General features: G+C 36.2%; 1 protein-coding gene and 1 long non-coding RNA gene across 4 annotated transcripts in view; one reads left to right on the forward strand and one right to left on the reverse strand.

Annotated features, from left to right (window-relative positions):
- The window catches only part of Slc44a1 (solute carrier family 44 member 1), a 185,778-nt gene that overhangs the window by 130,173 nt on the left and 37,833 nt on the right, over positions 1-17,772 (forward strand). The window contains exons 14-16 of one of the 3 annotated variants that reach the window (XM_046451299.2): positions 698-934; positions 2,818-2,898; positions 5,437-5,905. In XM_046451299.2, coding sequence (XP_046307255.1) covers positions 698-934; positions 2,818-2,898; positions 5,437-5,460 — 342 coding nt within the window. In that variant the 3' untranslated portion in view covers positions 5,461-5,905. Of the gene's footprint in view, positions 1-697; positions 935-2,817; positions 5,381-5,436; positions 5,906-17,772 lie in introns of those variants that run through there. The other 2 variants (XM_046451298.2, XM_046451300.2) reach the window with 2 other exon arrangements.
- The window catches only part of LOC124097130 (uncharacterized), a 144,025-nt gene that overhangs the window by 10,051 nt on the left and 116,202 nt on the right, over positions 1-17,772 (reverse strand). The window lies entirely within an intron of this gene.

A 17,772-nucleotide genomic window follows, 5' to 3' on the forward strand; every position in this document is an offset into this window, starting at 1 on the left:
AATGTCAGTAGTTTTTTGCTGAGCGCTAAGAGTATGTATAATTTTTTTAAATATGCATATATTTATCTTAAAAATTGCCACAGATTCTAAAGAAGGACCAGCATAATATTTGGAAAATTGTGTTTTCTTTACCGTAAACCAAAATCATTTAAAGTATGATTTTTAAATTTGTATTCTATGATGTATATATAAATAAATGTACAACTGTGTATATGGGTATTATGAATTATTTTTTAAAACTTTTTTTTTTAAAGTTTTGTTTTTTAGTTGGACACAATACCTTTTTTTATTTTTGTGTGGTGCTAAGGATCGAACCCAGCACCCTGCACATATTAGACGAGTGCTCTACCATTGAGCCACAACCCCAGCCCCAAATTACACTTTTTTACCTGAAGTTTGCTCCCAGTGCGCTCTATCAATGAGTTACATTGCCAGCTCTTTTTATTTTTTGAGATGGGTTCTCACTAAATTGCTGAAGCTGACTTCAAACTTGGGATCCTCCTGCCTCAGCCTCCCAAGTGGCTGGGATTACAGGCGTGCACCACCATATCCAGCTGTACTTCTTAATCTGAGATGGCATGACCCTTTGCAACCATCCTTTATAACAGTAAAGAGAATTTTAAGTTTGCAAGTGATGAAGAAATGGTGGTTTTCTACAATAGAATATTAAGTGTGCTCTTTGCTGTCTCTGCTTCAGGTGCTGATAGTCTGCAGCACAGGTTTGGCTGGGATTATGCTGCTCAACTACCAGCAGGATTACACAGTATGGGTGCTGCCTCTGATCATCGTCTGCCTCTTTGCTTTCCTAGTCGCTCATTGCTTCCTGTCCATTTATGAAATGGTAGTGGATGTATTATTCTTGTGTTTTGCCATTGATACAAAATACAATGATGGGAGTCCTGGCAGAGAATTCTATATGGATAAAGTGCTGATGGTAAGTACTTCAAAAATGCCCTCTGCTGCTGGAGGAACAGAAATACTAATAAAAATATTTTGCAAATCATTCTCCATATTTAATTCCCACTATATGCAACAGAATAATTCAGAATTAAATCCGTAGCACTCACTCATGAATGAGACTATGCATGAAGAAATCAGGGAAGAAGTCCTTCCTGGCACAAAGATCATTTCAGATCCACCCAGCTGAGCCATACTCATTAGTGGTCCTAAATACACACTGTCCTAGACTCTGATGCTACTCTCTGAAGTTAGACAGATTTGAATGGACTTTTAAATTTGCCTTGTAGCCCTTGAATTAGAACACTGGGCCACTGCTGTTCTAAGTACCTTTTCCTGAAATGGGGCTTAAGGACAAAAATGTCTTATTTGCTAGTACCTGTCCTTCACCAGTCACCACCTTTCGAAATGCTATTGCTGTCAACCCTAGTTAAAAGTCATTGCCCTAAAAATACTAGTCTAAACTGAGGGCATTTCTTAATGAATACAGACAACTGACTTGTGATCAATATGTTGTTTTGTATTTTCATATTAGTCTACATCTGAATCTTTACACAGATACTTTATTCAGATGTTTTTTACAGTTAGGTAACCTCTGTAGATCCCCTAAACTAAATTCTGAATTAATTCCATGTTAAAATGGTTTAAGTACTATTTTCTTCAGTGTTAAATGATACAAGATTAAAGGTATTTTTTAATAATGAGGTGAAATATTCCTTTCTCCAAAATAGGTAATATTAAAAAGAAAATACTAAAATAATAACTTATTTTCCAAGAGCATGATTTGCCCAGTTAAATTGAAAATAAGTATATTAATAAATGAACTAGATTTGTTTCAATAGCAAAAATCCAAATGCTTTAGCTGACCTATTTGGTACTAATTATCACTTTTACTGAGAAAATCATCAACTAAATTTTGGACATTTTCCTAATGCCTAAATTAATTCTAACTGGTTGTTTTCATAATGGATGTGATTTAGGAGCACTGCATCTCTCTTGTGATTAAAGCATTTAGAAAATGTTGTGTTTTTTTTTTAAGCTACTGATCAAAAGCAGAGTAAAAAATAGGTTTTTTTCTGTTCAGTTTTCTCTGTATGAATGATAATGATAAGGATGAGGAAGTGTTCCATAAACTTTGACAGAATAGAAATGTTTCCTTTGGGGCATACTTCTATTTTAACTACTTCTGACCACAAGTTCTAGACTCTTGCTTTAGGAAGTGATGTCAAAACCAGGTAGACATTTTTTAAGTGTCATATTTATAGTTTAGGTGTTTAAAAAAATGTAGATTATGCTCAGCAGTATTATTGCTTTTACCTCCTTGGGTCTTTTAAAAGTGGAGACTTATGAAATAAATTGTTCTTTTTTCATTTAACCTTAATATGGAAAAAAATAGCGCAATATTCTAAGTATAGAAAAATAGTCTCTTAAAAATGTTAGGTGTTTTTTCTTTCCAGAGTAGAACTAATGCTAACTCCTGGACCCTTGATGAGATTGCCACAGTACATGGATGGAAAGCAGATTTTTTTTTTTTTTAATTTTTTATTGTGGGTTGTTCAAAACATTACAAATTTCTTGACATATCATATTCCACACTTTGATTCAAGTGGGTTATGAACTCCCACCTTCACCCCATACACAGATTGCAGAATCACATCAGTTACACATTGGAAAGCAGATTTTTACGACAGCAGATTACAATCCATCCCTACAAATTTAGCAGCTGTCATGTATAATACTATATGTTATCTACTGCTATACCAAGATTGAGTCAAATATGCAAATGTTCTTTAGAATTCATCTACTGACCAAAATCTGAAACTATCTGAACATTGATGCCATGTGGTCCATATTTTGCAGGAGTTTGTGGAAAACAGTAGGAAGGCAATGAAGGAAGCTGGTAAGGGAGGCGTCGCTGATGCCAGAGAGCTAAAGCCGATGGTAGGTGGAGATGAGGAGGCGGCCGCCCTCCGAGAATTTCACTTTCACTTCTTCTCTATCTCTGTCTTCACTGACTGCACTTCTTCAGGAGAAGCTTTTGTTATCTGTATCACGCAGGATGTGCTGCTTTTTCTGTTTGTGTGCTTACCCATCACTTGGATGGCAGAGTTCTTGTCACAGCTGAGACCACTTTCTGTAAAAGTAAGCTGAAAGGAACAGCATCTTCTCCAGTGTCATGGGGCTAGGGGGGACAGTTTTGTCCCTAAGATGCAATTGCTGTTTCTCTATTTTTTTTTTTTTAACTGTCAATTTTAAGTTTTCATCCATCTGAACATTTGGGTGTTCATTTGAACTGACGGTTTGATTTTTATCATTTTGAAAAGTGGTAGTACCAATTCCTTTCAACTTGCTAAAAGTTCATATTCCTCCTTTTTATAAATAATGTTCTGTTTACATTGTGGTCTTTTGCCCTTTGCTGATTTTTTTCTTCTGTTGCCTGGATTGTACCTTCTTTGTTTCTTAAGCTATTTTTCTTCCTTTTGTTCTTTCTTTCTTTCTTTCTTTTTTGGTAGCAAACAAGGCTGTTTCCATCAACACCCACATTCCCTCTAAGTAAGACTATCTGGTCTTCTCCCAGTTTACTTGTGAAAAGATTGAATTTCTCTGGCAATTTTAGACATATTCCCACTCTACTCTAATTTGAAAAAAACAAATTAAAGTTAATCAGCATGCAAATCCTGAGTTGTTTTTGCTATAGACATCCTCACTGTGGCCTAACCACAGATGTCTCCAGCAGGTATGTTGTCCTGCTAATCAGGACAACAGCAAAGATGCTGCCTACCCTGTGGTGGAAGGGAGGACTCAGGAAAGCTTCTTTCCCCCTGTTTCTGGGTTGTCCTCATTGCTCAGGAAATAAAGATTTCAAGCCTAAAACTTAAAAAGACATACATAAAATCTTAAAATATCAATTTGCTTTTCCCTCCTCTTCTGTCTTTCCAGTGATTGAGACTTTGATTAAAGCATTCTCCAGTAAAGGGAGAAATATTTAGAAGCTGAGATTTAACTAATTTGGCCACATCCTGGTATATATTTCCATATTATTCTTTAGTAAATGATAGATGAATTGTGGTCGACTAAAATGCAAATATCCCTTTTTTTTTAACCCCTAATTTATAGGCAATAATCCCAAGAGAATGGCCCAAGTTATGTGGCATTCTGCCAGAAACCAAAAATTTTAGGAAGAGTTGTTTTCCTAAGAGTATTTTCAGTTTTAAACCAGTGTCTTTTAACCCAACAATGCATTTAAATCTTCTTTCAGTTTTTGTTTTCATTTTATGTTGTTCATCAGTTCATTGCCTACCAAGGAATGGCAAAAACCCTCCTCCACTGTGTCCCCAGATACATCTTTTCTGTGCATTGTTCTTTTGATGCTTCAGACATTGCATTATTTTGGTACCTAAGAGTGATGTTTTAAGTAGTTTTAAAATTCCAGAAGAGAGAAATGTGAAATGTTGCTCACAAAGTAGGTTTGTTTGTTTGTTTGTTTGGGGCCCTGGGGTTTGAACCCAGAGGCACTTAACCACTGAGCCACATTCCTAGCACTTTTTTTAATATTTGATTTTAAGTTCGAGTCTCACTAAGTTGCTTTTTGAACTTTCAATTCTGCTGCCTCAGCTTCCTGAGCTACTAGGATTATAGGTTTGCACCACCACACCTGACCAGAGTAGCTTTATTTTTTAAGCATTAGTACCATATCTTTCTTCTCTCTCACACTCAGTATGCATGATTAGGATTGACCCCTACCATCACTATCCCCTTTGTCATAAAGAATTATCAAAGAAACTGCCCCCAAAGTTTGGGGCTTAGTAGACTGTAGATTTGCTTATTTGTATTTGCTCACATTATTCTCTTAGATGATAAGTTCTGTGGAAGAGTATCATGCCTATTTTGTAATATGTCTAGAAACACTTCTGCTGTCTGCCTTCTTCTTGAATATGGGGTATTTTAACTTAGGGTTTATTTTTAGCCTATAAGATAATGTTCAGGAAAGTGAGGTTTAAATTTTTCCTTTTGACAGGGGATCATTGAACTAACTAGGAGAACTGCCAGTATTCTTGGAATTTTTCTTAAAAGAGCCTCACAAGTTCAGAAAGTTTAAAGATCTATCAGGTCTTCCTACAGTTCCTTAAAATTTATTTTAGAAAAATTTACCAAACGTGATGAAGAGGTTTAGGAAAATCTCGCCGTCTGCTATTGTATAGGTTAGAACTTACAGGGAAAAAGGAGGAGGAGACCTGGGCTCTATAGGGACATAGGCCAGAAAAGGATGCTGTGCATATCTCCGAGATGATCCTAAAGGAAATGTGACCTTCAACATTCATAGGAATTTCAGCCCCAAGAATACAGGGGCAGGGAGAAGGAGTCTCAATCCATTTTGCTCTTTTACTGTCTGTAACCATGTGTATCTGTAACATCATTCATGATCTCCTTTTAATGGTAATTGTCTAAGATTATACTCTGTATGACTTTGTTTTCTAGGCTTCGGGAGCAAGTTCTGCTTGAACCTAGCCGACGGTTATGGAACCCATTGACATTCCAAAACAATATATACACATAACTATGTATTTGTGTGTGTGGGTGTGTGTATATATGTATATGTATGTGTGTATATATATGTATATGTATATACACACACACACATAATCAGCCAAAATCAGAGAAAAGGAACAGGGATTTAATACCTTTTTTATGCTTATTTTTGTCAAACATGTACTCCTTTCATACGGGTGGCTTTTACAAGGCAACTTCCGTCATTTAATGTTTTCAATTGTAATTGTCTTAATGGAAATGTTAGATTCATATCTGATTAACATTTTTAATAACTTAGAGGAGATTTTAACTTTAGTCACTTAAATTAGATAAAATTATTGTACCAAATTCTTGTCTAAAGTTTATTCAGGGGTGATTTCCCTGACGTGTGTATAAAATAAAGATCTTATTTTACTGAGGCGTGAGTCCTAGTGCCTAGGACTCATGTGCTTTCAGATAAATAAGCAATTTCTGCAATCAGTTTTCCCCAATCAAAGAAGCCATGTCATTTTACTTTTAGAAACATAACAGGTGGACCCTAGCTCATACATTTGTCAGCCAACATTAAAAAGTAACCAACTCCTCAGGTATTTGTAGTTTACCCTAATGCTTCTATAAAAGAAAGTAGGAAAAAAGAAAAGGGTAGATAATCTTTCTTATGCAAACTCTTTTCTTACATTTTGTCTTTTTTTTTTTTTCCACATTTTAGTAACATCCTCCACACATTTGTGTGCCTGATTTGAAAGGAAGCTGGGGCACCCAGCAAGTTTAGCCTTTAATTTTCTATGTATTGATTTGTAGATTAACGAATGCTGGGAGGAATAAAAAAGGGATAGAAACCCGGAACATAAAGCATGGAAAATTCCAGTGCTTGGGCTTCTGCTTCAGAGGAAACAGTGGCTTAGGGTTAAACGGCCATTTTATTCAAATGCTTGCTATAAAATCTGAAAAAACACTGGCAGGTGCTCCTCTCCTTGGCAATCCATTGCGTATCCAGAGTTCTACAATGTTTAACTAAAGAATTGGTTAATATTTTGATCCTCAAGTGTGAATGTTCTTTATGTTTGGGAGTGGGCTTGGGGTTTTTGGGGTTTTTTTTTTTAATTCCTGAAGCTTACCAGATATGAATGGCTAATATTCCATTGTTCTGCTTATTGTAATGGTGAATGCTTTAAGAAAAAAAAGTGTAATTTGCTAAGAATAATTCATGATCTGTTTATGCGATAACTCCTTTTTGTTACAATTTTTTTAAAAAAGGCTATTTTTGTTAATGTAAAGTAAATATTTCAGAGCAAATTTTTTAAACTTATTGCACTAAATACAGGCTCTGTACAAAAAAACAAAAAAACAAAAACAAAAAAAAAAAAGCCTCAGCATTTTATCATTCCATGGAAGGAGAATCTTTTGAAAGAAAGCATTGCCTCCTATCAGAATTAGACAGCGAAGTAGACTGGTATTATGGAAATGCATACAATTAATGTCACTAGGGCTTAATAAACAGCTGTTTGCTAATGTGCTTCCTTTCAAAGGGTTGGACCTTTAAATTGCTGCAAAAGGTAAATTGTATTTTTTTTTAAGTATCTGTGTTCTTTATCTAGCTAGGCTAAAATTTGCTAAATGCCTTGGTTTCTTTTTCAAAGCTCATGTAACATTTCTGATTTTTCAGAATATTTGCAATAAGAATCTGGATTTAAAAAAAAACAACTTATACACACAATTAAGAGTTCATGTCTTAGCAAGATCTGGGAAACCAACATTATGAGCGTAGCTATTTTGAAAAAGTAATTCTCCAGAAGTTAACATTTAACATCTAGTGTCGCCAAACAGTGTCACTGTACTCTTTTATATCATTTGAAATGGAATAAATATAATTATGTAACTAACAACTGTCCAAATAGGTGAGAGAGCAAATCATGTAAGAAAATTCAGAATACTGTCTGTTCCATAGCCACACAGATTTTGGACATTCAGAAAATTGGGAAATAAATTTAGAGTTGGCAAAAGTCTGGAAGATGGGTATCAAAACGGAAGACATTTCGGGAGCTAGCTATTTTCAGAGGTCTTCCTCCAAAGTGACCTGACAGAAGTCTTGAACTTGGAAACTAGGTTCTACTCACTTGGACATCCCTGCATCATGGACTTTTGCTGCCCCCTGTTTCATGTGCTCCCAATATCAGCTATTTGGAAGCCACCAGGAATGCTTTCTAATTATCATTTGCAACTAGAACTGTAATCAGAAAGAAATTTTGTATTTTTGTATAACTTGATTGTGTGCCATTTTATATAACAGGTCCTGTTTTACAAATAAATTTTGTTATTACTAACATTGTGTTTAGAAATTATGATCTATGTGTAACCATGTCCTTTGAGTTCCAAATTAATTTCTAGGCTGTTTTCCCTAAGTAAATTTGTGTGCCATATAAATATATGCAAATGTGCATATATATTACACAGGCACACATAGAGAGATATTTGATATATCTCTCACTCTCACATGTGCTTCATTCCTTGATTAATTTGATAAAGCCTCCTAGAGGCTTTTCAGCAATATTCAAATGTTTTGCAGTTATGTTCAGATATTTCTGCTGCCTCCTTCATTCATTGCAAATCATTCTTCACCTAGCTGTGGGCTGCCTTATTGCTATTTGCTCACTGCCTCCATCTTCTGCCCAAGTGAGAAGAATAGATGAAGATCAGAAATTATCTGTGAAATGTGGATACCTGAAAAATTTTATAAACCATTGATTCTATGTTGTGGTTCATGTCCTTTTCTGTGATGGTTCTACAAAACGGTCTATAGGAGTCCTATCTCTAGAGTTCTAGTTAGGGTCCCCTATTGTAAATGGTAGTACTGTCCAGAGTGTCACTGTGGTTTCTACCATCAGATAGTTAATACTCTGGCATATAGTTTAGACCTTCTAGATTACTTCCTCAAAAATAAACTATGCTGTAATATAATAGGGAAGGTAAAAGGTTCAATTTCAGTGTAAGTCCAAGAAACCCATCTTCAATTGGAGGCTTTACCAGTGCAATAATTTAAAAAAAAAAGTAATTTAACAAGGACACTGAGATTGTATAATCTTTGCATGAATGAGCAGAGTTCAAAGTAGATTGTTGATCTAAACCACTTAGTGCAATTGTTAATGTTTAAGATTAAAGTTTTTATCCTGTCATACAGGATAATTAAGTCCTACGTCACTGGAACTTAAGTAGCTTAACTGTGTGTTGGTCCTGAACTTTTTCCATAATGGTTAAGGAGGGGGGACTTATTGAGTCTATTTAAAAATTATGCTGGAAATATGTTTCTTCTTTACAGAAATGATCTCTTACTCTTTTCTTCTCCCCCCATCCCTCCAGTGAAGGGCTTTAAGCCCCTGATTATAAGTTCTTCCAACACCATTGACCTTGGTATCTGCCAAGGGCTCTCTTGCCTTCCCAAGGCAATTTCAGAATTTAACCCAGTAGTAAGCGATGAGGAGCTAACCCCTTTATCCTGTTCCTGAGCTCCTTTAACACAGAATAATACCTCTCTTTCCCTCTTACTAAAACAACCACAGGAATTGCGTGCACCAGATATTTGCAAGGCCATATAGTACCCCTGAGCCTTCAAACATTTCCACCATGCAGACTCACTCACTACTTACTAAAGGCTACTTCAAGAGGTTTCCTAACATGCAAAGTAGTATTGTGGGATTAGTTCCAAAACCAGAGCTGTCAGTTACAGTGATTGAACAATTTATTTTATGTTGCTTTTGTTCAGAAACCTTATCATTTGAATTGGAGTTTCCAATAGCCTTAACATAGCCTCTAAGAAGTTTCCTTCAAAAAATGTTCACTTCTCAGTAAGTAAGTTTGCTATCGCTTTCTTTGGCTACTTTGAAAAGAAAAAAAAAATCTTCAGAGTCTGGAAGCTTATCAGTGCACCTGACATGGTTAATATTTGTATTCTTTTTATGTATTTCATCTGACAGATAGAAATGCTTACTGAGAGTTAAGATGTGGTCTGTGAATATATATTGGAGAATTGTGGGTTCATAAGTAATGCATAAAGCAGAGATTTGTGTATGCTATATTCATAGCACAGAATCCTTTTGCTTTAAATGTATATTCATATAGCTCTGTGTACTAAGAAATGCGTGTTAGCCCTTTGGAAAAATAGGCATTGTTCATAAACAGTGACTGTTTTGGGAATTAACTCATCTTTGTTGAGTGGCACGCCTAAACTTTGAAAAAGCAGAAACCTTGGGTGTATCAAGAGGAAGTTTAAAGCTAGAAATCTTTAAAAACAAAACAGAAACTAATCATATTTTATATACTAATAAATTTAAAATAGCACACTTTTCCCATTCAGATTTCACAAATTTTAGCCAAATTATTATATTCCACATTTTAATTCAAGAAGACAATTTTAACCCAAGATTTAAATCTTTGAAAATATCTTTCTTATAAAAAAACTTCAATGTGAAGTTTTTAACATTGTGAATTTCTGTATAAAGCCATTCTTTTCTATAAAAATACTATAGAGCCCTTTCTTCCTCCCCCTCTTGATTTTTATATGTATAAAAATAGACAAATGATGATTCAGTTTCAATTTTATGTGAACAACTGCCACTTTTGTAAATTACATGGACAGAATTTAAGTTTGGTATTTCTAAGGGAATTCATTAGAAAATTTGCTTAAAAGATATGAAATTGTTAGGAACCCAACTATTAGGCTATTCTTCAGTTTTGATGCTTTACAACCTAAATTATTTTCTCCAGACCAGAGAACTCAGAATAATGAAGCTTTTAGTTGTGTTCTAATCAAGATCCAGTCGAACACATAAATATTAATTTATAAATGTTCAGAATTTTTCCACTTATAATTGCTAAGACCTGAATTCAATATTTAATATTCAAAAGCAGGTACATTTGAGGGGCCATTTGTCCCTTCCAACTTATGAAAGCTGTGGACTGTCTTTCTCTTAAATGCACATAGCACATCTGTTTTAAATATTTTAAATGCTCATGAAGCGGCTAGGTGTCCACTAAAGATCCTTTTAAGATGATACTTTTCATCTCTGGTCTGGAATCTTTTTATAACTTAAGATTTTGTATAATTTAATACCAGATTTGGATAGAGAAACTACCCTGATCTGAATGAATAACAAGATGGTCAACACTGAATTTTCACAAATAGTAAGATGTCTTGCCTTAGACGTGTGAGGGTCTGTGTGTTCTGGGGGTCTTTTTGCAAGATACCAAATTTTCAATGAACAACAATAGAAAAAAAAATCCAAGAAGTAATTAATAGAAAATCTTCGTAATTATCCATCTACTTAAACACTTGCTTGTTTTTATTGTAGCTCATATATGACATTATGCGATATAGTGTCATCAGTATATCACTGTCTTAAAATATATCTTTAAGTATCACCCAGAATAGTTGAAGATGATGAAAAATTAGCAAACTCAAGTGTATGGAGTACATACTTGCCAAAAATTATGAATGGAAAATTGGAGTAGATGCTGGGAGTAGAAATTTAAAATGTGTTTCCCCAGCTTCTCCCACCCCAACTTAAATCAAGGAGGTGTTTACCCTTTTTTGATTATCTTCTCTTTAGAGCAGCCTTGAACCACTGTGCCAGTGGGGCTGGGCCTCCACTCCCCATGTCCACTCATCTTCCTTCTCCAGGGAAGCTTGTGGAACTCTCCACATCCACAACTTACCACTAGGTGAGTGTGCTGCAGCTACAAGGCAGCTCTTCGGGAAGGGCCCTTGAATGAAGAAGGCAGGAAGCCTTAAGGGAGTTTGAAGTTCTGTTGAGATCTGATTCCAGTGGATCATGGTTTACATATTAGACATCAGACCACTCCCTACCTTCTTAGGCGGAAGAAAGCAGAGAAAATTTCCTAACTGGCTGGTTAAAGAAAAAGGAGAAAATTCAGCTTCCTGTCCCCTACACCTCTAAAAAAGATGTAATGAACTTTCAACAACAGCAAATGGAGAGATACCACTGGTACAAGTTTCTGTATGAGACAGAAAAGGGCCAATGTCCAGCCTAAATTTGATAGGTCCTTTTGTCATAGACAGGTATGACTTTTAAAGAGAGTATTCTGACCTTTGTGTATGAGCCTTATCCCCATCCTGCTAGCTGGAGATGTAGTTTGATTCAGTTGTTGCTCAAGAACTATGTGTTAAATCACTCCATGTGAGTTAAGATCAACATTGAAAAGACTTAGAATAAATGGGCAGATAGAAGGGGTGCCACTAAAAAAAAATGTAAGGGACTTCTTTATTTATTATGCTGATAATCATGTCAGGACTTTTTCATAAATTGTGTTAGAATGTGACAATAATAGAATAGCTTTGAAGACTAGTGGTTTGAGATGGGGACTATTATGTAAATTTCCCCTACCTTGGTACCTGTATTCTATGCTCAGAACTTCTTTTTGACCCCTCTTGGTTTTACTAGTTTTGATTTTTGGAGGTAAATCATGTAGGGAATGTTCTCTTTTTTTCTGCTGGGTTGTCCTAGTAGTACTAGATTCTGATGTTTCCTAATTTCTTTCTTCCCTTACAAGAGTACTGGGAGTTCCATAACGAAAAGGAGTTTCAATTTTTACTGTCAGAATATTCATGACTACTTAATACTCTTCTAATAGATCTTGTACCTAATGAAGTAAATTCAAGTAGATTATTAGCTGATCTCATTACAGGAGGAAAAAAACCTTCCTACTAACAAAGGTGAAAGCAAGTAGAAAAGTGTCCAGAGTATCTAACAGGATGGCAGGGGCTCAGGAAAAACAACCAAAGACAAAAAAAAGCCTTTCTTCTAAAGACCAAAGGCCCAGCTTCCACATGCTGGTTTGGCATAGCCTTTCCAAACTTAACTTTAGGACAGAACTCTTAGGATAAGGCAACCAAATTTTAAAGACCAGTCAATATAATGGGGACCTGCTACTGCTCTCTCAGGCACTGTGTTTTCACATCCAGTGTCAAACCTGGCCCATTGTATGGGGTAATATAAACAGAAAATGGCACATCGAGCTCTCCTGATGTGTAATCCAGCATGAGAAGTACATTGTGGTGCCACATATTCCTGATGCCCTTTTGTTCATTTGCCCCCCATCTGCATCCTATTTCAGAATGTCATAAATCTTCATGTCATGTCCTGTCTTTGTCCATTACAAACTGGAGGACTGCAGCTAAGCCTTCCATAAAGTCCACAGTGTGGGATCATTTACCTTAGGATTATGTGGATTTTTTTTTCCTTGTTACAGTGTCACTACACTGTATGCATGTGGGGAAACAACCATGTAGGTGCTTGAACATGCCCCCCACACAGTCATAGCCCTGGTGTTTGTGACTGTCGTCGTCGACACAGTGCAACTCTACAGATGGAGCATTATGCTCTCAGAGGACTTAAAAATATGTATATTAAGCAATTAACTTTCTGGAGTTATCAAATCTTGCTGGGAAATTAACTTCTAAGAGCTCTGAATTGGATGGCGTTCCATCTGGCTTCAGAGTACGATGAGCTTATATGAAATGGAGCTTTGAAATGTTTTTCTTGTGCAGAAATATGAACTAGAAAAAAAAGTGCTGATTTAATGCTAAGTTTTCTCTGTGTACTGACTCAGTTGCCAGAATTATAATGAAAACTGTATTTTAGTCTAACAAATGTATAGAATTTTTTATGTAATAAATAAAATTTTATAGGAAAGAATGTCACTGTCTACTGTGTTGTAACACCTCCCCATGCCCATAGTGGTGACTGATAGGAAGTGATCATGGTTTCAAATTAGGTCCGTGTGCTACAAGGATATCCAAGAATTTCCCAGCTATTCTTTTCTAGCATCTTCCAGGATCCATGGGCTATGGAATATAGACGTACTAAAACCAATTTGTGAAGTGCAGAGTTCATTCACTGCACAGCCAGGCTTCATAGCTGAGGTCTTGAGTGGCCATAAGAATGCTAAGGTTGCAACTGAATTCAGTTATTTGGCAGAGTAAAAGATGTCCCCATGGAAAACATTGTGCCTGGTGCAGTGCCCTAAACATGAACTGAAGCCTTGATTTATACTGAGTGGGTATATACACTGTGGGGTGCTGTCATTCAGGCATAGCTGTTTCCCATTATAGTCTAAAAAAATGATTGTTTAAAAGTAGTTTTTAAGTGATATTATAGACTAAGGAAGGGATGTTCTTCCTAAGTAGAAGACCTGTTGAAATACCAATAAACCTCTTCTAATTTGTTTCGTAGTTTGGATTTTCCCTGAGAGACTAATCTACAGAATGCCCTTCATTAGCTAATGTTATAATGATAGCCTTGGTGTTGATGCCATCCTGCCAAAGGAGCTGTTAGAGAACACTTGTGAGGAGTCCTCAGACACGGGAGGTGTTTGAAATACTGAATAGTACTAACCAATCTGGAGCGTTTTTCTTTTTCCTTTTGGGGACAGTTCTGATTCTGTTTGCATAATTTCTCTTATATAATCTTCAAGAGTCTGAAAATTCTCACATTTTCCTAAAAGCTATCCAGAAGTCTTTCTCTCTGTATGGCTATGAAAAGTACACTCTGTAGTTAACCTCAGGATTCCCAAAATAAAGACAAATCCAGAGGGTTCAGGAGATACAATGCAGGCACCTGCTGACAGGAAGGGACACATTTGGAGAGAAATGCATCATTAGACAATGACATTATTGTGCAAGTGTCACAGAGTGTATTTACAAAACTACAATGGCTTCAGCATCACTAGCTGATACAGTCTCATTGGACCACTTTTGTGTATATGGTCCATTATAGATAGATAGATTGATTGATTGATTCAGTTGTAGGTGGACACAATTCCTTTTATTTTTATGTGATGCTGAGGATGGAACCCAGTGCCACACGTGTGCCAGGCAAGTGCTCTACCACTGAGCTACAGCCCCAGCCCCTATATGGTTCTTTATTGACTGAAATTTCATGAGGTGCTTGACTGTACTTGTGCACCCCAGCTCAATGTATAAGTAGTGATTAAAATTCGAGCTACTTCAAATAGCTGTACAGCTCAAAGCTTTTATAGATGTTGAACAGTTCAGAAAGAAGCCAGTGTCCTATGAGGCTCTTTGGCTTCTATCTTAGATCAGGTTCTGTGAAACTTAACTCATGGGATTGTACCATTTCACAGGGGTTTCTTGTTTGTTTTAGTTTTGGCAAATGGTAGTGAAACTTAAGAAATGCTTTGTGATTTAAGTTTGGTATTATGCCTCATTTGTTATCCAAATTCTGGAAAAAAATAACTTAGGAGTTTCACCGAAGGTTAAATTTAGGATTCCAAAAAAAGTAGACCTAGCTATCAGACCATTTCAAAAAATTCAGTAGAAATCTAAAGCTCTCTAGGTGTTTACAAGCTCCCTGGCCAGGTCCTTCAGACTAGGGAGGCCACCTTAAGGAGGAATTGCCTTTAATGTAAGAAGGACGCTTTCAGTCAAGTTCACATTGCATCCTCTAACCTCTAATTCCCAGCTCTTTGTCAGTCCTGGCAAAGAGGAAATCAAGAAAGATGCATAGCTTAAAGTGGTAAATAAGAGAAAGCATAAATAGAATTTCAATTGGAGGGACTGGGCAGACATTAGCAGTAACATAGGAATCAATGACTTGGAATCACATTCACAATATAGTCAGTAAAAGGGGGGGATAAAGCAATATTTATAGCATATTCTCATGTAAAATAAATGGTAGATGCTGTGTTTATCAATTCTAAAGACCCTATGTTGAATAGGTTAATTGGAAATTTTGGTTAAGGAAAAGAATTATTTTAAGACGTTCACCTAAGATTAAATTTAGGATTCCAGAAAAAGTAGACCTCACTGTTAGACCATTTCATAGGCTTTTCAAAAAGTTCAATAGAAATCTTAAAGCTCTCTAGGTATTTATAAGTTCCCTGAATTTTCTAAATCTACAAGATATAATGTTCATTGACCAATCTTTGACATAGTTATATCAGTTCCCATTTTTATGACTTTTGACTTTGAAGTTGCATTAATAATATCAATAATGTAACCACCCCAAAATGTAATAAGGTGAAATCAATTTTTAAGAAACGGATCAAGAATTTAGAGGTACTTATGAAGCCTATTGATTGTAGACTGCAGGATTTTTATATTTCTTCCCAGTGTTTATGTTTCTAATCCAAGAATAGTATTTTTAGCATTTTACCTTTATTGAAACTTTCAAAAGCATTCAATTTTTCAAAGCATTAGTTTTCACAGAAACTACTGTTTTCCTATTCATTGTTTTTATCAGTATACATAATATTTAAATAAACCATTAGAGTAACCACCACACCTGGCATAACATGCTGGAATAAACACAGCTAACTCTTGCCAAGCACGACCCACTGATGCTGAGAACAGAGTACACAAGGCTTCAAATATAGGCTCCTCTCCAGGAACATTCGGCATGCAATAGACATCAACCAGTACATTCTACAGAAGGTGGAAGAATGTCAGTTAATCTGGCACAATAAAGTTAGCTAAGGAAATCACTTTGTTTACATCAGAATGATAATTATGATTATCTATATTGTAAGATTATGGGTGACTTGAATTCGTTGTTTTTTTTTTCTTATCTATGTTTAAAAATTTCTCTATTGTATTTGAATATGAAAAAATAAGTGATAAAGAAGGGAAGAGTCTTTTTAATAAATGGTATTTAGGACAATTGGCTTTCAGCTTGAAAACAAATCTAAGTCAAACCAAAATGGATTAAGGATTTCTTTTTAATTAGACAAGGGAAAGAATGGGGATGATTTGATAAGTTTAGAAGGATTACAAAAAATAATAGAAATAATAGACTGTGGGAGTTGATGAGACCCACATATCACATTTTGTGGAAGGTGTGGTGAGCAAGGCCCCTTTCAGATGCTTTTCCTAAGCATGTCCACCTCAGTAGTCACTTCATTCAATAAGCATTTCCTGAGGCTTCTCTGGTCAGGCAGAACTGTATTCCAGGAGCTCAGCAGTAAATACTCCCTGATCTTAAGTAACTCACAGCCTAATGAGGGAGACAGACAGCAGCAAGAGTTATGATGAGAAGTTGAAGGTGCTTTGGGAACACAAGGGAAGGTGTTCAGGTCATCAGAAGAAGCGATCTGAGGTTGAGTCTACAAAGAAGAGCAAGCATTAGCCCAGTGATGAAAAGACAGTGGGGTGCCTCTGCACAGAGAGAACAGAACAGCATGGGCAATCAGCAGCAGGAGGAAATGCAGGCAGAGCAAAGAATATGTGGATGTGCAGCTAGAAGTAACACGAGAGAGGATACAGGAGTCTTGCAGGTGTGTGTACAGACCTGAACTGTGAGCTGTGGGAAGCCTCTGACTGGTCCTAAGCAGGGTCATCTAGTGGTATGGAGGCTGGAATGGAGGTAGAAACAGAAGAGGGAGAGTTGGGAAAGGAAGAGGTCTGAAAGGAAGATGGAGAAGAGGAGAGGTCCAGTGGGAAACCCAGCAGACCTGGTAACCAGATTTAGGGGGAAATTGAGAAATAAATCATGGAGGCCCACACTCAAACAGGGCACACCATCTCTTTGTTGAAAGAAGGGGGCTTGTGCCAGATGGTCAGCTGCATCCAGGATCTGATTCTCTAATTCACTGAATATTGGAAAGGCTTACATTTTCTTTTCAATACCATCTTTTGCAAAATTTCTGTAATAATACAAAGGAGCCAGTGAGACAAGAGTTGGAGGTCCTCAAAATATTTCTCTGCACCAGCAAAAAAAAAAAAAAAATTCCATTCCCTGATGAATGAAATCTACCTAATTTCTGGTTTTCAGTTGAAAATTCCTAACCTAACAGTGGCTTATGTAGCTGCAGACAAACTTGGTCTCAGTGGCTCCAGCTCTTCTCTTCTGCATTGTTACCTTAACCATCTGTTTGCTTCTATGCTAATAAGAAATAACATTCAGTGTTTCAATATGTGTGTATATATACAGATGTAGATATATTTAAACATGTAAACTTTTTCCAAAAGACATATATTCAAAAAAATCTATTAAAATAAAAATATGGGGCCAGGGTTGTGGCTCAGTGGTAAAGTGCTTGCCTAGCATGCGTGAGGCCCTGGGTTCTGTCCCCAACACCACATTAAAAAATAAATTAAATAAAGGTATTGTATCCATTTATAATTTTAAAAAAATTTAAACATCTGAAAGCAAAGATATAGGAAGAAGCAAGTATACGAGGCTCCAGAACTCCTATGGTCGCAGTACATTGAGGCGACCATAAATTCTTTGAGCTTCTTAGCAACCTGAAAAGAAA

Source organism: Marmota monax, unplaced genomic scaffold (genome assembly GCF_021218885.2).
Source record: "Marmota monax isolate L192 unplaced genomic scaffold, Marmota_monax_Labrador192_F-V1.1 WCK01_AAM20220418_F8-fsc00020, whole genome shotgun sequence".
Lineage (NCBI taxonomy): Eukaryota > Metazoa > Chordata > Mammalia > Rodentia > Sciuridae > Marmota > Marmota monax.